The 24040-nt window shown below is 36.4% G+C and overlaps 1 protein-coding gene across 1 annotated transcript in view; it reads right to left on the bottom strand.

The window, feature by feature from the left end:
- SLC26A7 (solute carrier family 26 member 7) overlaps nt 1–24040 on the bottom strand; it is an 83711-nt gene that overhangs the window by 30354 nt on the left and 29317 nt on the right. Inside the window, exons 4-9 of the mRNA XM_035318253.1 lie at nt 22750–22860; nt 19248–19420; nt 11623–11787; nt 4478–4630; nt 2969–3051; nt 2027–2174 (exon numbers count right to left, since the gene is read on the bottom strand). Coding sequence (XP_035174144.1) covers nt 2027–2174; nt 2969–3051; nt 4478–4630; nt 11623–11787; nt 19248–19420; nt 22750–22860 — 833 coding nt within the window. The remainder of the gene's footprint in view (nt 1–2026; nt 2175–2968; nt 3052–4477; nt 4631–11622; nt 11788–19247; nt 19421–22749; nt 22861–24040) is intronic.

Below are 24040 nucleotides of genomic sequence, written 5' to 3'. Positions count from 1 at the left end.
TCACATACAAACATGATAAAAGATCTCCCAGTATAATATATCTTCTTGCAACACAGAGCTATCTTGAAAGGTAGAGCTGCTGAACCCAGATTCATCAAAAGCAGAAGATGACACATTTTGTCCACAGAACAAATGATAGTGCTAAATTTTGAAGATGAAATTCAGCAAAAATGTTTACATCATGATCCACATCTGCTTTTTAACAGGCAGCAGTGTCAAGTAGTCGGACATGGAGAGTGTCCAAGTTTTTTTCTGGCTTATGACTCTACTGGAAGAAGACAGCCACTGTCGTCTTCTTCTGATTTTTTTTTTTTTTTTCTTTCATAGCATGCTTTAGTGAAAGTGAAGTATGGCAGCAACACTGTCTGTGTACTGTATTTAATTACAAATGTATTTGATGTATATTCACAATCAAAATGCAGATGTGTCTGGAAAATTAATTACAGAAGAAAAAATTGCAATGGGGAAACTACCTTGTATCTGCTGTCTGAGATGAACAGCTTTTAAAGCTGTTCAAAAACACCCCAGTTTGGCTTCCCAGCATCAGCCTCCTGCCCCAGGCTATAAGGAGCTCACTCATCTCCTGAGGGCAATGAGTAAGAGAAGACATCTGTACTGCTAGAAGGGCTCAGTACACAAATGGTATTATATCCAGCCAGGACAACACATGATCATATGTTGGTCTCCACAGCACAGGAAAGAACCACTTTAAAGGACACAATATAGTCTTGCACACCCACGTGTCACCATGTAGAGCCCTGTGCCTGGTCCCTGAATGCAGTGCATCTTTGCCTCTATGCTGCCACACTGTATGCTCTGTTCTCATGAAAGGTTTGCTCTTTGCTCCATTATTCTGTGCAGACATAGAAATTGTTTCCACCACTTCAGTAATTAAGAAGCATAAGTTACAAGTTTTCCAAACATGCAGAAAGACACACAGGTTGCTGTGCTCCATTTAGTGCCCTTGAGACACTACAGCATATCAGCTCAAACAAAGCACCTTCCCCCTGCTACCTAGGAAACACTGTTCTGCAGCATCAACAGAAATTCATGAAACAAAGTATTATTCTGAACATTTTTTAGAGAACTGAGTAGACAAGAACATTGTCACCATATTTTTCAGTGATAGCAGAAGCTGCAAAGCACATGCATTGAATTAGCAAGGGTGACCTGTCAAGATAGGATGACCAAATATGTCTCCAGACGCAAAACCACCTGTTCTTCATCCAGCTTTATGTCATTTATCTCAAACCATTTAACAGAAAAGTGGGGGGAGAGCATTCTTATCACACAGCAGTATATGGTAGTTAAGACCTTATTTAAAATTGACTGTTTCCTACCATGGATTTCCACTTGGCTTGAAGCTACCTGTCCACCATGACCAGCAGAGTGGTAGTGCAGGAAGCAAGCATCACACTTTTATTTGCGTTTGCCCACCGAGCAATGGAACTCTGCACAGAAAGCTCTTACAGCTGCAAATTTGGCAGTGCTCTCTGAACTCACCTTGCTTCTTTTATGTAAATAAACCTTTATTTCAGGTGGGACTTCTACTCTGCATAACCCTTATTTTATAACTGATAAATGTTATAAATGCCCTGGGGCTGTAAGTACCTGGTTTATTTTTAAAACTGTTTTGTTTCTTTAATCAGTAGCTGATTTAAAATCTTAGCTGTTCTTTAAGACCTCAGCTGCCAGAAGAGAAGAGAAGCTGTCTTGCCTTAAAACACTGGAAAAACACATTAACACCTAAATTGGCTGCTGGCTGGACCAAATGCAGATTTGGTATATGAGATTATCCTGAAGGATGCACTTTCCCAAAAGGTATATCTCAACCAACTAGGCTATTCTGCTGAGCTGATTTGTACGAGATTGTGGTTTTACATTAATCACTGGAAGGCCTCAGGATGCCACATGAAACATATCCTTTCCTACTGGACATTCATCTATAACACTTTTACAAAATGGTGAAGCAATTTCAAGGCTTACTGACCTTAAGACCTCCTTAAATGAGGAGAAAGAGCTTTACCTGGTTGTCATCCACAGTGTATTTAAACTTTTTAGCAGAGCCTTGGGCTAGAGCTAGCGATGCTACATAACCAACCAGTGCTACTCCAAAAGCTTCAGTGACTACTTCAGACAGGACATTCATGGGTGGCAGCTTTGGTGGTGGTAGCCTGTAATTAAATAATAATAATAATAATGAAAGAGCAATCCTTTTTTGCAATTCATGAAAATACAAGAGAAACAATCTCTGCATGCCTGGTTAACATTTATATACTTGTAAGGTGACATTTATCAATATTTTAGATTAGTGAGATAAGAGTCAGCTGGGAACTGCAGGGAAAAAATTGTACTGACAGATGAAAGTTTTAGATAGAGAATTCCATTTGTAAACTGTGGTTTGAGAATTTATGGAGAGCTCCCTTTAAATTAGCTCTCTCCACTGACATAAAATCCCTAATTCACTAATTTTGTAATGAGAAATAGAAGAGATTTGACTGTATATCTTTTTCCTTTTTTCATACTTGGCTTTCCTGAAAAGTTCAATTTAAATCTTTTAAACCATTTAGTATCTTCACAGGTTATGGACAGTATGGAAATGTACTCCATCTAAGGGAGACTGTAATGGCGGTTGAAGTTAAGAACCCCAGACCACCTCTGCACTCCACAAAAAGACTTCAGGATCTCCATTCTATCATATATCCATTAGACATTGTCAGGTATTCTGTACCTACTCCATAAAGTATTGAAATAACTATGAAAATGTACAAGAAGGTTTGCATTTGGTGATAATATCTATGCCAATACACCTTTTTAATGTGCGACTGAACTGTGAGAGAGTATTTGAGGAGTTCAGAAATGGACACGATAGATTTTTGCCATTTCTTATGTCAGAAAACTACTTTGACCTCTTCACAAGCAGAACTAAATGTACTTAAAAGCCACAAGCTAATAAAAAGCACATTACCCTTCAGGAATATGTCCCACAACTTCTAGCCCATAGACGTATTCCATATCAGCATAGTAGCAGGCAGCGGATGTAGCAATTATCTATTTGATTCAATACAGAAAAAGACATTATGTTTCTGTTGCTTTCAGGTTCTCGCATGGCCCTTGTTATTGCCATAGCTAAACACATGACAGTGTCATGAATTTATCCTTACTGCAATTCACTATGACAGGGAAGTATTATTATTAAAATTTCAGCAAATGTGGAAGTGAGACAAAAGAATCTAAGATCTGGATGCAATAATGGGTTTAGAAAATAGGTCTGAAGAAGGTCTATAGTGGAGTTTAGCTGTTCTATGTTAATAAAAGCAATCTGCAAAAGTCTCTGGAAAGCCTCTTGACAATCAGCATCAAACTGTCCCTGTGCAGCATGTGCCTCAGGCCACTTCCATTCATGCCAACAGCTTAAAGTAATTCATAATTTAGCCATTCCTGAGTGGTATGGGGCAGATGTTGTTGTCTGAGCACATCTAATCCAGACTGGCAGAGTCGACTTTGGCACAAAACGCAGAAAGAGGTGATGTGTTTGCCTCCTATATGTATGATCCAGCACGTATAAACATTGCTGAGGGAGAAGAAATTTTGGCTCCAAGGAGGTTCAACTTGTTTCCTGTAGTGAGCTGATCACATAAATCCCCAAAGAACAGGATCAAGCTCCAGTCCATCATCCTTGGTCTGCTGCATTTTCTGGTATTATTTAAAAGACAATACAGAAACGGATCCTAGAGCAGGGACCAGAACCTCCTTTTCCAGCATTTTGCCCATGCTGGATTCTTTTGTAAACTTTTTTTAAAACTTTTTTAACTTTTTAAAAAAAAAACTTTTTTTTTTTTTTTTTAACAAAAAGAGCAATTGTGGTGATCCACTCTGAATAGAATCTTTCACTTTTTTCAGATTTTCTTTTAGAGGTCTAGAGAAAAACAGAAACTTCTGTCCTGGTGCTGGTTATCTGACTGTAGCTTAATCCTTAAAGTAGAGATTTACAATGCAATAGCTAATTTCAATTTAGCCTGTGCCATATGAAAGGAAAAGTGTAAGTAAACTTACAGAAAGCAATAGCTTAGGTATTTAAATTTGTTGCAGATAAATAACAGGCAATATCTAAGCCAGAACTACCCAGTACAAGATTTGCCTGGAGTTATGACGTGTCAGTTACTTTTCATTTTCTACTTCAAACTTCTTACACTTTAACATTCTAGGCTCCATGTTCTTGTAATTATGTAAAAAGTAGTAAGCACATGAAAAATATTACACAAATTGGGAACGTATGTCACTTCTTTCTTAATTATTTAGCCAAACTGTTTCCTGTTCTTACATTTAACATACAGCCATGAGAATTAGCTATCCATTTAATAAGTGGCAGGTGTGGTTGTGGGTAACTATAGACAACACAATAAACTTTAGCAGATTAGTTAAACCACTGAAAACTCTGTAAAGAAAAACATCTGATATTTGGCTTCATACTTACCAAAACTAGATCAATAGGAAGAACAATTTTAATGTTTCTCTGAAATTTCTCATTCAGTTCCTTAACAAGAACAAGCACCACAATGCTCAGCAAGGAGAGAAGTAAAGCCTCTAGTTGAACTGATCTGATATTTTCAAATATGTAGGCATAAATCTACAGAGATTGAGATGAACAACAAATTAGAATCAGATTACAAAATACACCATTCTGGGTCATGTGCTTTGACATCTTCTACACAACTTCAAATGCTTTGAATTACCCAGGAGATCAAAATCAGTACTCCAGGAGCTGAGTCATCTCACACACTAACATCTACTTAACATTTTGCACTGAAAAAAATCACCAACTTACCATTGCTAAATTCTGTGAATTTTCAAAGACTCAAAAAATGTAGTGAATGTCTGTATATAAAAATTTATACATTTCTATTGGTTGGTAGAAGCAAGCTAGAAAATTCCAGTACATCTGATATTTATCCTTTTCTTATTCCATTTTATTAAATTCAACAAAGTAAATGAGTGTTGCACAAAAATGTTGAGAGAAGCTGGCAAAAAGATTTATTTTAGGTGTCCGTAGCTTGTGACATCCATCAACGCTAATGGTAAAAGTAACTTCTAAGGAAAAAAAGCAAAAGACAGAAAAGGGGGAGAAGGAGAAGGATAGAAGGCAAGCAGAAAAAGAGAATGAATAAACTCAGTAGTGGCTGGGAAGAGAAGCAAAAGGAATCTTCTCAGATGACTGTCCTCTTCAGGGCCCCCTCTCAGCACTCGGGGGTGTAACTATAGAGTAACTATAGTAACTAGAGTAACTAGAGTAACTATAGTGTAAATAGAGTAACTATAGTTTCAGTAGGATGCACTCAGTCTCTGTGTTGGTTGCTCTTGCCCATTATACTAACAGTGCTCCATGGAGCACACATTGATCAGGTCCAGATGCTTCATACACTAATTAGCTGTCATGCTTTGTGTATTTTGTTGGCTATTTAAATGACTATTTAAATTACTAATGCTATGACTATGACTATCTGTGAAGCTCTATTTCTTTTACCTAGCATGAAGTTATAGGTTAAAACCACAAAGCAAGAGATAGAAAGAGGCTGGGGGGGAGAAAGGATGATTTGCACATCAGTGGAAACTGTTTTCTAGGGGAAAAAGCAGTCATGGTGAGGTGTGGGAATCTGCAGGTGCAAGGGTGCAAAGCACACTGGACCACAAGATTAAAAGTCCTGACACAGCAGGCTCCAGGATGCTGGGGAGTGGCTACAGTACTGCAAAGGAGAGACAGAATGCAGTGTTAAAAGATGAGACTGGAGCAGAGCTACAGAGCTGCAAATTGGACGCCTCAGCTGCTCAAAGTCTAAGGTGCGGTGCAATGCAATATAAAGCATGGCCAGAATAATATTGCATCTGTGATGAAGAAAGGAAATGTGATGCTAAATGTAAGGAATAGAAAGAAGGAATAGGAATAGAAATAGGGAATAGGAATAGAATGACCATGAATGAATAAAAGGGATCTATGATGATGAATACAAAATTGTAAGTAACAGGCTTGGAAGAATGCAGTTGCCTTCACTCCAGCACTGAGGACACAGTTATCAGTGAACTGTAATTTCAGTTCTACTCTGAATTTGAGGCTCCTTAAAATGAGGCATAAATCAGTATGATAACAGATTAACAGAAAGTAATGAAAAAAATTCTCAAGTCCATAGGAATGGCTACGAAGGGCTGATGAAAGTTGGAGCAAACTTCCATCATGACATATAAAGGAATAATTATATCCCCATCACAAAGTATTTTCAGGCCTTATGAATAAAAGCAACAGTCCATTGCCTAGAGGAAAAAAAAAAAAAAAAAAAAAAAAAAAAAAAAAGAGGCTTGAAAATGGAAATATTGCATATGCTTAATAAAGCTGCAGGGGAAAAAACAAGGTAGGCTCAGTCCCTTGAATTCTGCATTAAGGTCTTCGTAACTACTGTGTAGCCTGAAATGCAAACCATACAGAGAACAGAAGTTAAAATCTAGGCTGTAGATTTAGACTGCCTTACAAGTATCTTCCCTTAAAAAGACAGCATAGAGGATAAAATCAAACAACTGAGACTGAGATTGATTAAACAAATGAAAGGTGTTTCTTTTTTTAACACAAAGATCACTAAAATAAATTGGAAGTGGCATTTGTAGGTTCATCAAAATACAGATTAATAATTTTCTGCCCCACAGAATCTGATTTTCAAACAAATGTATAATGCTAACAAGGTTTGGTGGTTTGGAGTTTAAATACAGGTATTTGTGTTAGATGAGAAAAAGGACTAGAAAAATTATCTTAGGAAAGAGCCCTGTTCTAGCAGAAAGGTATTCGATACGATGGCATTTTTTCCCCATTCTAATTCTGTCAGTCCTTGAAGACATGATGCTCATTTTGAAAAAAGAGTAAATTACTAATAGGTTCCTGGTCTTTCCTGTTGTCATTTCTATGAAGTTTTTCATAATTTATAAGGAAAATAATACAAAAAAAAACTCTAAAAAAGGTTATGGAAAATAAAAAGAAATTGAAGAAGAAATGTATTTGTTTCTCATAAAGGGGAAAATGTAGACCATTCCATTAGCCTTGGATTTTTACTGAGGATAAACAGTATAAACCAGCACAAACATTCCTCAGAATCTGGAAGAAAAACATTTCAAAATCAACTTGTTAAATGAAATGATCTACATGTCATAGATCTGAAGGATGGCAATCAAATGACAGTTTTTAACCACATATTGTCCCACTGTCACCAGACAATGTGGCCTGTGTCTTCAGCGGCTTGGGATGAATCTTTGTTTCCATAATTTTCTAAAAATGCATTTTTAAGAGAGCTCAGACCTTAGCTCAGTGCCCAAGCAAGAGCTGTGATTAATTAGGACAAAGAAATCAATCTGGAAAACTACATTGCAAGCTGTGCCCACAAAGTCACTGAAATCTAAGGAAAGGAGGTAAAAAAAGGAAGAAATATATTGATTCTTAATTGTTAAAGTCAAAGAGATGTGGGCCTTTTTAAAATGAGCACTGTCAGCATTAGTTGTATCTGGCTTTGGTGTTGAATTTAATTTGCCTCAACAAACTGAGATATAAAGCAGGGTGAATATGTATAATTCTAATGAAGGATTACTAAGAAACCTGCATAAACTTTTAGAATGTTTTTCTTTCTTTACAAATTGACTAAAAAAGAAGATTTTGTTTATTTTTAAAAAATATATAACCAAAACTCCTAGAGCCTTCACAGAATGGATGAGGCTGTCAGGGACCTCTGGAGGCTACCTGGTCCCACCCCTGCCCAAGCAGGGACACCCAGAGCAGGGTGCCCAGCACCACATCCAGGTAGCTTCTGAAGGTCTCCAAGAATGAGACCCCCACAGCCTCTAGGCAGCTTGTACCAGAGCTCTGTCACCCACACTGTAAAGTACTTCCTAGTGTTTAGGCACAAACCCCTTGTGTTCCAGTCTGTGCTCATTCCTTCTTGTCCTCACACTGGGCACCAGACTGAATAGTTTCATCACTCTCAGCCTCCCTTCATAGGACAGATGTTCCAGTCCCTTGGTGGCCCTATGTTGGACTCTTTCCAGAATGTCTAGATCTCTCTTGTACTGGGGGTCCCAGAACTGGACATAGTACTCCAAGTGCTGCCACACCAACACCAAGTATAACAGAAAGATCACACTTCTTGCCATACTGGTGATACTTTGCCTAATGCAGCCAAGAATACTGTTAGCCTTCTTAGCAGCAATGGCACATCACCCACTCACGTTCAACTTGGTTTCTACTAGGACCCCAGATCATCTTCTGCAGAACTTCTTTCCAGCTGGGTGGCCCCACTATGTGATGGTGCCTGGGGTTGTTTCTCACCAAGTTCAGGATTTTGCAATTCTCCTTGTTGAACTTCATGAGGTTCCTTATGGCCCACCTCTCCAGCTTGTTGAGGTCCCTATGGATGGCAGCACAACTCTCTGATGAATCAGCCACTCCCCCTAATTTTGTGTCATTTGTGAATTAACCGAGAGTGCACTCTACTCCATCATCCAGATTGTTCACAAAGATGTTAAACAGGATTGGACCCACTACTGACTCCCGGGTTATACTGCTAGCTACTGGTCTCCAACTAGACTTTGCCCACCAGACACTGTAGTGTAGCCAAATTCTCTATGAGGATCTTATGGAGGGTAGAGTCAAAGGCCCAAAAAGATTATTTCAAAAACGAATACGGAAGCTGAAGCAAACAAAAGAAGAATCAAAAGCAACAAATTAGTTATAACACCTTATACAGCTTAAGAGTAGGCGATCCCATTATATTTTTTAAAAATTATTATTTTTTTGACAAATACAACACATTGTGTGAGAAAAATTTTCAGGTACAACACAAAACACAACAAACACAAAAAAGAGAGGGTAAAGGACTGAAAGTGGGAACATGAAGATTTTCTCAGCTAACTTGCAGCACCATAAGGATTTTGCAACCAAGTTGCTACAAAACCACAAAAGACTGGGTTTTGCAAAGTAGGTTTGTTACATTGCAGGAGATCACTTTGTAGTGCTGCATTTTCTCAGAAACTTGTGGCAGGATAAACATGTCTGCACAAGGATAAAGGGCAAATATAGATATGTCTTTCTGTTTTCAGATACTAAGTAAAACTTGTTGATAGTTTTCTTCTTGTCGCTTGTGAAAATTAGACTTCACATGTAACGCTGTCTCACTATTTGTCTTTCTCACATTCACCTTGCCATTCCATTTTGTAAAATCTCTGTTGATGCTGCAATGTGCAGCTCAGTTGCAAATCATATACAGGGAATCATATACAGGGAAAATGAAATGTAATAAATTACATAAACTATGTGTAAACACAACAATCCCATAGGCTCAATGCCAGTGAAGTAGATTTGTTCTCCATATTCAATGCTCATTTTTACATATTTATTCGTGATCTCACTCACTGTAAAATAATACATTTCACTGGCTTGTTTTACTTTCAACTCTCCTATCACACTTTATTAAACATTCTTATTCTTGCTTTGCCAACCCAAAGGCTGCCTGAAGCAAAACAATGGGCTTTGTGAGTGGGAGGTGGTCTGGAGTGGAGAAAGGAAAAAAATACAATAAAATGCAAAAATACCAGTCTTTGGGGTTTCGTGAATTTGGAGTAAAGATTTGGAGTAAAGAACATGTCCAGAAACACACTGCCAAATTCAGTGCTGTTGACTGAGGTATCTGAGTTCCTTGAAGCAATCCATGACTCTAAACAGATACCAGAATTATTTGAAAATACTTTTATGGTTAAATTGTCCCTTCTATATATGAAGGTTTTCTCATTTGTTATTCTTTTAAGTTGCACAGCGTTTTGTTGTTGTTGTTCATTTGTTTCACACAATTCTACAGAGCAATTGAAAACCTTAAAAAATTATTTGGAAAATGCTCAAAGAGGTTTGATTTCAAAAGTGAAATGAAGGGCAAAGACCTTGTTTCGAACACATTGAAATTACAAGGGATAAGGGAATAGATTTCTTTCAAAGCATTTGAATGACCTCACTTATGCTCACTACATCAGCGCACCAACACAGAAATATTTCCTTGTGTTATTTCTGTTCTTTATTATTGCTCATAATGTATGTTTTGATTATGTCTTGGCTGTGGTATTTAATACTAGTCATCTCTACAAGATGATAATATGCCTATATGACTATAAGTACGTAGAGTCACCATGGAAATATGGGAAAAAAAGGGGGGAGGGGGAAGAAAAAAAGAAGAAGAAGAAAAAGCTGCTCTCCTTTTATATTAAGAAGCATTTATGAATAAATTTTAAAAGAATAAACAATTCTTTTAATATATAGTGAATCATTTGTAATAGTCTCACAGGCCAACTGACTATTCATAAAAACAACTATGACATTTTTCTTATGTTCTTACAGGATATATTTACTTGTCTTTATTATATGTCCCTAATTCTCAATAGTAAATTGTTCCTGTAGAAAAACTTACCAATGTATTATCCAAATAAAATATTACCATGTGTATAAAATACTATAAAACAACATTCTGAAAAGCAACATTTTTTTTTAATCACTTGGTCTGAATTAACTAAGTTCCCAAAATAACGGGAGAAAATGAAGAGTTGAGCAATGCAAGAAACCATGGTCAATCTTTTTGAATAAAGCGTCCTCATTTAGTAGCTAACTAGAACAAGCCTCACCTCTTCCCTCATCTGGTAACTGAATCATCAGTTGCTATCAGTTCAAAGTAAATACGTACTCAGCAAGTGAACATAATTTACTATGAGTAAAATGTCATTTTGACAGATACTATTGTAATACTACTAATTCTTAAGACAAGATATTATACTCACAACACCTAAACTCAGAGTTTGCTAGAGGAAGTTAACATAAAGAATCCATTCTAAGAACTTTTGTGCAGTAAAATTATACAGCATTGAAACACTGAAAGGTTTCAGCAAACAATATCTACTTTCCAAAGGGAACTTTGAATATATAAAAGGTTATATGCACTTTATAAAAACTACCTTAAAGCTGTATACTTGCTGTACTTCTGGCAAAAATAAAAATGAAAATAATAATAATAAAAAAAAAAAAAAAGGAAATAAATCATGTCATAAAGTAACACATAGCATATCTAGGGGATTTTTTTTTTTTGCATAAGAGATTCACAAATTATGAGTCATATTACTTTTATCACAATGATGGTTAGGTTACATTGAGCAAAATATGAAGAAAATAATGACATTTGTAATATATAGTGTTCCCTCTCAAATGCTGATCATGCAAGAGTTAACCCTTCCTGTAAAAGGGTATAAAATCTGCAATTGCTCATGTTAATGAAAGGAATTATTGATACTGTAATACATCTATATTGCAAATTGGTTATTGTACCCTTTCAAAATATGACCAGTCCTGCTAAATCTTCATCAAGTTTTCCTAATCTGTTTCTACACACAGAAGTAGTGAAACAAAGATTTTAGTATTGCTTTCTGTTCATTCACACACACATCACAAATTCTGCACATATATATAAAGAAAAAAAAAAAAAGAAAAAAAAAAAAAGAAAAGCATAGCGTGTTAAGAGAATCTTAGCTAATAAAATAACCTATCTCATTTACTGAACTCACATGAAAAAATCCTAGTGGTCCTGATATGTATGGCATTTTAATTCCCAGCAAGTACTTCACTTGTGAAGTCACCACATGTGTCGCTGCTCCTGTCGTCATTGCGCTGATCACTGGTTCTGTTAACAAGAAGGTGGAACTGCCCAACCGTAGCATAAACATTGCTACCTGGAAAGCAAAGATATGTGCATCAGCAAGCGTAATAAATGCAACTTCCTGGTGACAGGGCAGTGAGTCCTTTTAATAAATTGTAAGATAACTGAGAATAGAACACACAAGTCCTTTGAAGGATGAACTGAACTTAAAACTGAACCCACTGCTTCATCTGCATTATCTCATTCACATCATTGGTTTACCAGACTCTACCTTTAGTTTAGTTTAGTAATGTAAGCCAACTCGGAAAAGCTGTCTTCATGTGATGCTTATTATTCTCTCTTGCTCAAATATGGGAGAAAAACTAATACTATAAAAACATCAGCTGAATAAGCGTGGTGCTAAGACTCATTTCTGCTCCTCTGATATTCATACTGAGTAGGTAAAAGGTCGTGGTCCACCTAACCAGTGCCAACTTGTCAATAGCATGATTCCCAATGTCAGAAAAGTCAATAGCTACCAAATTTATTAGGTGCTAAAACTGCAGAGACATGAGGCTTACACTGAGCTCTGCCCTGCCATAGGCCACTGTGCCGCCAGTGTCCCCATCCCACACAGTCACTCATCTTAGCTCCTCTGGCAGAATATTAGCCACCTAATATCCTACTGACCCTGAGCGTATTGTCTGATATATCATGATACTTGGTGCTCTTGTGCTACAATATCATAATATCAAATATTTCATGTCTGACCAATCCAGTATCTCTAGTTTCATCAACCTCAAATGCAGAGGTTTCTGGTTTTGCAGCCATTCAGGTAAGGGAGCTCCAGAATTTGCTTTAGATGATGGAGGGTACAAAAATATTTTATTCTTTACAGAAAACCAGAGAAGTTTGTATAGTTTCATGTTCTGTTTCAACAAAATTTATAAAATTATAGTAAAAGTGAGATATCTTAAAGATTTTAAATATCTACTTCCTATGTACTTGGGCAATACTTGAACTAACTTAAAATAGAATAACTCTATACAATCAGAAAATTTAAAACAGGAAGAAAAACTCAACATCCAATTTCATAAACACAATCCTATATTCAAACTAGATTTCTTCTCTAGAAAAAAAAAAAAAAAAAAAAAAAAAGTAGACTTTGGCTCAGCTATATTTGATCTTGAAGAAAATTTCAGTTGCTCTGCAACTTTTACAAAAGTTATTTCAGAGCACAGGGATAAGGATCATAGAATATTATTCCTCTCTAATCTGGGAATCTGTTTATAGCTATTGTAGATTCTTCATACGAATATAGTACAAAACCCAAAGTATTAAGTGCCCTACTACATTATCTCCTTTTATCCCAGACTGTAATCACTTATTTTCTTTAAAGAATGAGATTTGACAGAGCTTATTTCTTTGACCAAGGTTGTTACTGACTTACAGATGCTACTGTGGTTTGCATAACATGTAATACTTTCCTAGATTACGTTAAATTACATTTAAATTATCCCCCTTACAATGAGTTCTGCAAACTCATTAGATCAAAAAGTGTCATTATTATTATTGATATTATTTACGTTTATATCCTTTTGCATTTGTGATTCTTCTGCCTGAAAAGTTAAACAACTCTCCTCAGTTGTTTATGACAATACTTTCCATGAGGATTATTTTGTGTTTACCATATTAAATAGTCACTTCAGAACACATCAGTCTCCTTTATTTTTGTTTTTGTTGTAGTTTTAAGGTTAAGACAATCCTTTTCAAATGTTATTATTCCTTACACATTACCACAATTTGTTTTAACACCATGAATCTCATCTGTATGCAGCGAGCTACAAGTATAAAAGCTCACAAAAATAAATAATTAATAAAATAAAATAAAATTGGAGTGGTTCATATTTAACAGAAAAAGCTCTAGTGAGCAATTTCCTCATCAAGCGATGAAATATGAGAATCTTTTTCTCTATTTCCAATTAATAGTATGTGAACCACTCAGTACTACAAAAAATCAGAACATTGATTGCCATTCCAGATCGAACCCCAATAAAGATAATGACTGTTATACTCTGAGTGAGTAGTAATTTAGTTAGTCATGCCTAAAACCAATAATTACTAACTTGAAATATTTTTATCTGTTTATTCCAACAGTGTGCCTATTCAAATATTTAAAAAATTGTTCACAGTAGCAAAGTTCAATAAGAAATAAATTTTCCCTCCCCAAGTGAGTTTTTCTTTGTTTCCTAAGATCAGTTTGTATTGTACTGATGTGAAATTTCTAAACGTATTATATTTTAGTTTCCAGAAGATGAGATGGGTGTTTGTTTAATTATGGAATCAAAACCACAGAGGCAGTTCAGTGAAGTAAGTAATATCACTGAGAAATATTAGTTAATATTAACATTTCAGAGAAAGTTATTATTAGTACCATGAGTTACAGAGATTCATGATTTCAGAACATAACAACTTCTGCATCACACTCACATTTACTTTTTTTTTTTTTTTTACTTTAATTTTTCAGCATTTTGAGGCCATGTGACCCTACTTCACAGGTAGAAACTAAAAGTATTTTTGTGTATAACTACGGGTTATGTAAAAGAAATACAAATCATGACTATGGTTTCAGATGAGCAATTTCTGTAGCCACTCAATGGAACAACAAGCACCAGCCTATGCTGATCATCAGTCTCTTACTGTAGAAGTTAACTCAGGACTTCCAGAAATAAAGGCAACTCTTCATCAGCATGTACATCCTGCTCTTTATTTACTTCGTAGCTAAATTAATTAAATCTGCATCCATGAGGCAACCAGAAGAGAAAACATCTGAAGAGAAGGGTGCAATTTTCAGCATAAGCTGGCATGTGAAATTCCTGCTGTCCTTGCAACATTAGTAACTTCTTGTGACGTATATACTCTGTATTTTTAGCATTTATACAGGCATAAATCAAGTCTCAAGTTAACTTTCTCTGCTGGAGAACAGACACAGTCCATAGCTTGGCTACCACTGCTTTTGTGGTAAACACCATTTAAAAGTAAGATAATCTGACAGTGCATAATTTCAGCTCATCACATTATGTCATAAATTTTTTCACCCACTGAGCAATAATCAAAACACAGAATTTAATATTCTTAAAGAAATTTACAGTAATCTACTTTATCTTCATTACTGTCATGATGCTCATTTTTGTGGGTTCCTAGTCTTTTCTGGTATACTGTATGATTTTCCTTCCCTGTTGATGCACAAAAACTCCAGAGAAAACTGACTGTGAAACTTCAGAATAGCAAATAATAAAATACAAAATACTGCCAAAAGCAAGTAAGTTTCTCTTTTTTTTTATTTGTACTAATACCATGATTTTCTTAAACTGTAAAAGGAATAAAATATTCACATAGTTTAGGATTGTCTCCAGAACTGTTCCTTTTTCAAAATTTAGTTCCTAGGGGATGAGGGAGTAATCTGAGTTAAAAAAAAAAAAAAAAAAAAAAAAAAAAAACTTGTTTCTGTCTAGTTTCTTTCTGTCTTTTTCAGTACCTCACAACATGCAAAAAATCACATTAAGTACTTTTCTTGAGATTAATTTTGCTTTCATTATCTATACATTCTTGATAAAATTCATGCAGGTGAAATCAGAAGGAGCTGTCAGGGAAAAAGAAAATACCCAAGAGAATGTGAGGGAAAGCAGTCTTGAGTTAATGCACACTACAAAAAAAAATAAATAAATAAATAAATAAAATTATAAAACCAAGAAGGGGTAGAGTAGAATAAAAAGATGGGGATTTAGCAAGGAGAAAAGATATGAGTAATTGCAAAAAGCAAACTCCTCTATGTCCATTAATTCAAGCCCTTTTGGTTCTTGTCCACTTTCAATACTTACTTCCCATGACAACGAGCTCAGTTTATTATTGTTAAAATTCCACTCTCATTGTGTAGCCAACTTAACTTTATGGCCAGTAAGAATTTTTCACACATAACAAGCTCCTTGGAAATCACTGATCTCAAACTTTCTGTCCAAAGTAATTGAGTCCAATAATGTGTTACCTGTTGCATGAATTCAGTTTTGGACAATATTTTAAAACCCTCCAAACTCCATGTTCTGGAAGGAGATTATTCTTTTTTTGAACATTACACAGAACAAGAAGTGGTGGTACTCTTTTGAATAATTTGCTGCCTGGGATAAGAAGATGAGTTCAAGCACAGGGAATATCTCTTGGAAGGAAACAGTGCAGACTGAGACTCTCATTTGGTGTTTTCTGTAGATTATCTCAAAATCAAAAGGTTGCAAAAGTGAAGATATCTTGGGAACTTCTGGAGATCAACATGACACAGACAGATCAGCTTCACTGAGTCCCCAGCTTAAAGTTCTTTTTGGCCTGTTAAAATAGACATAATTGGTATCTTTTGTTCTTTTGATTTAGACTCAGAGTGGTTCAGGTTGGAAGGGACCTTAAAGCCCACCCAGTTCCAACCCCCTGCTATGAGCAGGGACACCTCCCACCAGACCTGGTTGCCCAAAGCCCCATCCAGCCTGGCCTTGAGCACCTCCAGGGATGGGGCATCCACAGCTTCTCTGGGCACTGGCACAGGCTGCCTCACCACCCTTTGAGTAAAGAATTTCTGCCTAGAATTACTGCTCTTAAGTTCATTATAGTAGAGGTAAAAGTATTTTGTAGCTTCAGTGGTCTGTGGAATGAGCTTTCCTTACTCCAGGACCTGAAAAAAGGCTTCTTTCTGTGGTCTAGGCTGACACTGTGCATGCTGTGCTGTGCTGTCTTTGCAGGAACCAGAACTCCCATCCATCCTAGCTGTCCTTTCTAAGATGCAGAATAGCAGCCTGCAGAAAGTCATTAACCAAAGTTTTCCGTTGTAAAAGGAAAATGAGCTCTTTTCCTGATTACCACTGTATAATAACGATTCATGTTTGTTGTCAGAAAGAACTACATATTACATAGAATAGTGCAACATAATTTTCTCCACAGGGAAGCAAAGTATCGGTTAAGAATATTAGCCTTACAAAAACATGCTTCATGTTCAAAGGTGCTCCCTCCTTATTAAACAAACTTATAGCAGGTCACATAAATATGTTTTCTGGATAAGCAGAAACATTTTTTTCTTCCCAACACTGCTCATCAGCAACCAACTATAAAAGTTGTTTTTAATGCTTTTTAAGTATAGTAACTGAAAAATAGTGTCAAATCATTTTTCTGGCCAAGTATATTCAAGTCTTTACCTACTCTTTCTAAGAAGGAGCATGCTGTTTTGGAGAGGGACAGTTCATCCTTTGTGTGGAAAATATCTATGGTATGGAATAGTCACAGCATCAGCCATTTATATGTAATTAGGGACTGGTTAGAATACTGTGTTTCAGTATAAAGAAACAGCTTTATGAGCAGACAACAAAATGAAGTTTTGCTCCTTTCCCAGATAAGTACCATCCCAAAGACAGTGAGAATTCTACTTCTTTTGCAGTTCAGGATGTCCTCAATGGAAATCTATTGCCCTAAAATACATCATATAAATCTTCTCATACCAGAATAACACACCTATTCTATATGATTCATTAATTTTTAGTTTATTCTGATCAGAAGAAGACACAGGTCACCGATGGAGCTCTCCACTACCAGCAAGATTCACCTTGTGTCCTTATCTGATAACTGCAGCAACTTCTAGCCAGGAGACTGGAATCAAGATGAGAAATGTGGATTCTCACAATTCACAGCACCTAAGATGATGGTAAAATTTAATCACAGCCTTTATCTGGACTTCCACCTGAATGTCTCTGATGAGTAGCCTCTAGGTAGTCCTCTGGGATATAGGAAATGCATATTTTAATCTGTTCTCTGTGTCCTAGGTAAATGCTATCACCATTACACTTGCATGAAGCACCAATGACAGCACAACCAGCACCGACTCTATTAGTAGGCTGTAATAAAAAGAACCTTACTGACCTGGGAGAATTGCCCACACACTTGGCACAGCTCCCTCCCAAACTCACTTTGAAGACTCAGGCAGAGGATTTTCCAGTTCTTCTCATTCCAATCAAGCTTAAATAGGACAGAGGCTAAGATAAATCAGCTGGGGCAGCTTAAAGCATATGAAAAAGCATAACTTTTCAGAATGAAAGAGGTCTAGAGGATTTACACACCTAATGAGATTCTGCAGCAGCTAAGTAAAATTCTTCTGCATTGGATTTTGAACTTAGATCAAATGCAGGCAACTTCCCACTTTAGGCATTTTGGCATTTTAACACACAAGTGGGGATGGCATAAGAGACTGATATTCTCTGAGCACAGCACTCCCAGTGTGTATGCTCAAAGGACTTTTAGCTGTTACAAGCACTCTGCACATGATGCAGTGGTGTGTTACACTTATTGGTGCACATACAGAAGCCAAGCACCATCACAGAGTCACTGAATCACAGAATGGTTGAGGTTGGAAGGGACCTCTGGATGTCACCTAGTCCAAATCTTCTGCTCGAGCAGAGCCACCTAGAGCTGTTTGCCCAGGACCATGTCCAGGCAGCTGTTAAAGATCTCCAAGGAGGGAGACTCCACAGCTTCTTTAGGAAAGGTATGATGTGATCTGCACCAGGTCTACTCTATATGTTGTCTATGGGGGTTCCCCCATATGGCAAACTCAAGTCTTAAGTTTGTAACCAATAAAAGAAAACTAAACCACCACCAACAAACATAACCAAAAAACACAGCAGAAATGATCACGCTTCTTAATACTCCCTACCAACTAGCATAAGCATATGCCCCAGTCCCTTCCAAGTTCCAAGTCACTGGAGATGCCAATGTGGGCTTCTCATCTCATCTTTTGCATAGTAGAGGGACCCAAAGCACCAGGTGTAGGGGTCTGGGTTTCTTCCAGGAGGTGAAGTACCCAGGAGGTGTTGCAATGTCAAAAGCTGGAACATTTCTTCCATTTTAATGTTTACAAGAAAAGATGGAAGCCTTCTTTGAATACCGAAGCAACTGGCAATGCAAAAAGGAATTCAGTGCTTGTGGTGAAAATAGGAATAGAGAAAAAATTTAAAAGACCTCTGATCATTTGAATAAGCTTTGGAGAATCATTTGAAGACATCTGTTTTACTAATTTATTTTACTTTAATGATGGGTGTATGAACTCTAAAGAGAATTTAAAGATGTTTCCCCTACTGTTTTTAATTACTGAATGTTGTATAGTATTTCTCTTCGGGCCAAAAGCAATAGAAAGCCTCAGGAATATGTCAGTGCTTACCAGAGAGCTGATTCATGTTTTGTTTCTGAAGGAGAAGGAAAGGGAACACCAACAGCAACTGAATGTTATATTAGAGCTGACTGAATGTGGTTTTACTTCACATTACAACACCCTAGGAGCATGTATACAAATAATTACTGCATCTCAACCAGCAAATTCTTAAAGCACATTCAGTCTATCATTCATGAACATTAGACCAGACCCATGGTCAGTTTTTCTCAGAGAAGTGAAAAAAGTATATTACAGAAGTCAGAGCTGTCACAAATGCCAAACATCAGCAGCATACAGAATGTGTGTTCACCATTTACCTGAATGATTCCTCCCAAAAATGAAACTGCAGCTGCAACTCCAATCCTCTGCATTTCAAACTCTGATAGGCCCAAGAGTCCTGAATTATTGTTTGCAGTGAAATTAGTGCCAGCTGAGGGAACAAGACGTTCAACTGCATTGGCAGATATTAAGGAAGTTAAAGCAAAAGTTCCTATTAAAAAAAAAAAAAAAAAAAAAAAAAAAAAAGCCGCAGATTAGTTACCAATGATTGTATATCTGTACTCATCATTAATGGTCAGTTTTTCAAAACTTGGCCATTTTGATTATCATTTTATGCAATCCTAAAAATAATTTCTAAGATAATATTTTTACATATTACAAATTTCTTCATGTAAAATACCATTTATACATGCAAATTAAATGCAAACTTTTCATGAGAAGGTTTATGTAGATATATTAATAAAAGAGGTTGAAACATAATTATTCACAATTTTTTGAAGGTACCACAGATGCTTTTGACTTACCATGTGTGTGATGAAATATTTTTTGTCTAAAGGTCCCAAATGTTCACCATTCAAATTTCTAGGGTAATTAAATCATGCTATATACCTAATACTTAGCCCAACATATTTAGCAGATGTGTATGTTTAAAAAATAAAAATAAAAAAAATCAAGAAATAATCTGCACTGGAGGCAGGCCCATCTGGCCCAGTACTCTGACTTCAGCTGTGGAAATCAGAGGTATTACTCAAGGAAAGTACAAAAGCCTGGCCACTTTCTGCGGTCTATTCCCCTCATAAACCACAGCATCCATAGCTGTTGTATTGAGGAAGCTAGTGGGTACATCCTTATTTGGTCCTTTTAGATTTTCCTTATGAACTAGCATTCATGAATTTGTTGAATCTCTGTTTGAGCCTGCTTGTATTTTCTTTCTCCACAGTGTCCTCTGGGAGCAGGTTCCAGAGGTTCAGCATCTATAGTATTCAGTATTTTCTTTATTCTATACTTTATTTTAAAGTGATCTCTCACCAGTTTCATTGAGCTCTCATGATTCCTATTCTCCCCTATCTGTACAGAACCTGGTGAGTACATTTCTATCATCACCTTGGCCTTGATATAGTAAAACTCCCATCACAAGTTCTTTTGGACCCTACTAGGACTCCTCCACCCTGAAAAATTACCACTGAGTCTTATTGTATGCTTCTTATCCTTTAGCCAGCTAATAATTAATAAAAGAACTTTTCTTCTGTCACAAGGGCAATTCAGTTTCTTTATTAACCTTTGGTGTGCAACCTTATCAGCAGCTGTTTGACCATTATGATATCTTACATTCCAAGTATTTCTTTTTGTTATGTGCTTACTAACACTCCTACAGAACTCTAGGTGTTTAGTGAGATGGGATTTTCCTACATACAAGTCACATTAACACCTTTCCAGCAAACTCTGATCATACATAACTTTCAGTGATATTATTTTTTACTGTAGTCTGTAATAATAGGGGAGAAATATAGTTTCCAGGATTCCCTCCAGAGCCGTTCTGGCAGTTAAAATCACACTAGTAGCTCAACGGTCTTGTGACCTTGTCACGGAATGTCCCAGTTATATCTTTGTCAGAAAGGTGTCACAACAGTTTCCTTCCTCTATTCTTCATTTTGATGTATTTAAAGAACTTTTAACTACCAGTTTGATCATCTTCTCTACGGCAGTCTTCAAATCCATTTTTTTAGCCTTCTAAAATTCTTGTGTATGTCTGACCTACCACATTTCATGGCCTTCCTATCACAGATAAAGATGCTGTCAGAGGATCCTCCAAACTCACTTATATCAAAAGCAGACAAGAAAAACATGTAGGGATTTGTTATTCAGGTAAATAATCTTTCAAATTAGATCAACCGTGTCACAGAAGACAGAAGGTTTTCAAGTAAAAGCTGACAGAACCTGGCCACTGATGAATTTCCCATTTCATGCTAACATAAGTGACTTAACCAACAAAAGGTCATTCCTGTAGCCTGAACGCATATAAAGAGTCCCTCTTATATTATAGAAGCTGCTGGTAGAAGAGATTTTCAGCTATGTACAAGAGAAATTATGGAGCATTTGGAGAACTGAGAGAGTCAGTATGGCTCCAGTTCAGCCTGCCTGCCACAATTACTTAACTGTGGCTGATAGGTTAAGTACATGAGACATTTCTACTGAAAGAATCAACAACATATATCACAAACATTTATTTAAAATAATAATAAAGTTTTTTTTGTCTGGAAGACATCTGAAAATATTTCCAGGTTTCCACAAAAGGGATTGTGCAGGAATCCTTAGCCATAGAACTGAAGAACTCTCAGCAAATCATTCTTTGAATGCTATTGGATAAAAGATCAGCCTTAGCTGCTTACACTTACCTGTTGCCTCATCTGTTTTCATTAGTAGAATTTAGGTCAACCAGATACTGACTTATCCACTTTCCTACATATGATCATATGAGATCCTCCTAATAATCTCACAATAACAAGCAGCTGAAAATCCACTGTTAAATTATTCAGTTTTTAAACAACTTTTTAATATAGATTCATGGTTTAATATATTTAATGCAAAAAACTGTTCTGGAAAAAAAAAAAAAAAAAAGGAAAGAAAAGTAAACAAAAGTAAAAAGTATATTAATCTATCTCTACTCAAGTGCCAAAATTATTTTCCCAAGTCTAAATTTTCACTTAAAAAATATTTCTTAAATCAGCTGGGTATATTCCATCACTCATTTTAGCTTCAAGTTACTATCAGCATCCACAGCTCCTTCTCAGACATCAGAAGGCTCAAAAACTTTCTGCAGCTTTAGGGAAAACAAACTTCCAGCTTTCCTCTTGCTCTAAAATAATTTATAGCCATTCAGAAGTTTTAAATAATTTAACTGAATATTAGAATGTATGGCATAAGAATTACTAGTCAGCCAAATATAGCATTGATCTTTTTTCCCCTAAAATTTAAACAGAATTTACCAAATAATTTCTTTGCCTATGTAGCAAAACCTAAAGACACTGACATAATTCAGATGCACTTTGCCTTGTACTGTATATAGAGATATGCAGATAGAGAGATATTTCTAGTGGGTAAAAAGGGCTTTATCAATGCTCTCAGATCCAGTCACTGGTCCCACAAGCATACATGACTTGGAGCAACATGGGATGATACAGCAGTGGATCACGTAACATGGAGTGCACATTATTTGTCCAGGACTGAACAAAAATATCCAGGACTAGGCTTATATGCAGCTCTGCTGATGTCAGGAGTCTGGTACTTCTGGCTATCACTTCCTCAAGCTTGTCCCAGTTGAACTAGCTGAAACCTCATTTAAGGAAGACGTGGATCTCTTGGTGTTTGGGTAATTCAACATTTTGTAAACTGGAAAAATAAATAGTTGGAAAAAGAAAATATATATATATATATATGTTTAGTCTTTAAATTATTTTTCTTCTATTGATCTTATAACACACTTTTATTTCAATTGCCAGTTCCTTATTTCTGAAAATGTTTTAGCAAATAGACACTTACCTGTTGCAACATGACGTCCCATTCCAAATATGGCGTAAATAATGACAGGGAAGAAAGAGCCATATAAACCAAAAACTGGATGGACTGAAGACAGAACAGCAAAGGCCAGCCCTATGGAAAGTTAAATGAAATTACTTCTTTGCATGAAGGTAAAATAAAACTTCTGCATTTGTTTTTTTGTTTTGTTTTGTTTTGTTTTTTTAAATGAGGAAATGTATATGATTTTATCAAGAGCAGGAAAAGAAGCACCTTCATTTACAAAAATCTAGGCCATAAGCCATTGCAAAGAGAGCCTTACAATGAGCATCAGGAAGAACGGAGAAAGGCTTTTTATCTATTGTCTATCATCAAAGTCTTCATACTTTCTTCTGTATCTTCGTCACCAACAAAAACAAATAGCTCAAAGATATGATTTTGGGCCTCAGCTACGGTTTTTCCAGGTTGTCTCGATAAGTGTTTCCAAACTCTTTTAATGGAAAACCCTCACAGGAGGAGGCAGTACCATTCCACCCCCCATCCCCAAAAACAAGGGTTTGAAACTGTCAGGGCTCCAGGCAGTCAGATTCTTACAAGCAGTTCAGAACCTATAATTTTGGTTTGGATGGAGCCCTCTCAGTCTGCTTTCTTCTAATTTTTTAAACAAAAAAAATATTCCAGAGTTCATTGTTTTTAGGTGCCTGGGGTTTTTTAATCCTTCAGATATTAACTTTTTTTTCATTATTTAAAGCTGTGGATCCAGAAACTCAGAAAATATTTTATTTTTATACTGAGATGGAAAATTAACTGAATTGGTTAGGATTTAACTTTACAGATTACTAGTTACCATCATTGCTTAGTTATAGAGGACAATGTCCATCTTTCTCTTTGAAAGTCTCCCGATATGCCAGGAAATCCTCCTTTAACAGAGACATATCTGCAGAGCAGCAGCTGTGGTTGCTGTTCAATTTCAGATACCTAAGATAGCAAGCAAGTCTACACTGACTTCTTACAAGGCAGCAGAGAGACTCCTCAGACTATACTTAAGAGCAGCAGCCTGTACTGTCATTTCACATTTTTTCCTTCTAGCAACTAAGATTATGAGAAATTGCCTGGCAGAGGTCCTCTGTAAATCTTGTTGGATACCACATCCTGCAGTAGGGAACACAGGACTGGCTTGTGCAATACACAAGGTGCCTTTCTGAAGTCCACCTTCAATGTGAGTGACCAGTCTAAGCTTGTATATAAATATATGTGTGTGTTCTGGGAGAATGACTGTGCATAGTCTGGGACAGAGAGGTGTTTCACATCTATG

The sequence above is a fragment of the Oxyura jamaicensis genome, chromosome 2 (assembly GCF_011077185.1).
Source record: "Oxyura jamaicensis isolate SHBP4307 breed ruddy duck chromosome 2, BPBGC_Ojam_1.0, whole genome shotgun sequence".
Taxonomy (NCBI): domain Eukaryota; kingdom Metazoa; phylum Chordata; class Aves; order Anseriformes; family Anatidae; genus Oxyura; species Oxyura jamaicensis.
The sequence above is the reverse complement of the archived record's forward strand: the minus strand, read 5'-3'. Positions and strand labels throughout refer to the sequence as shown.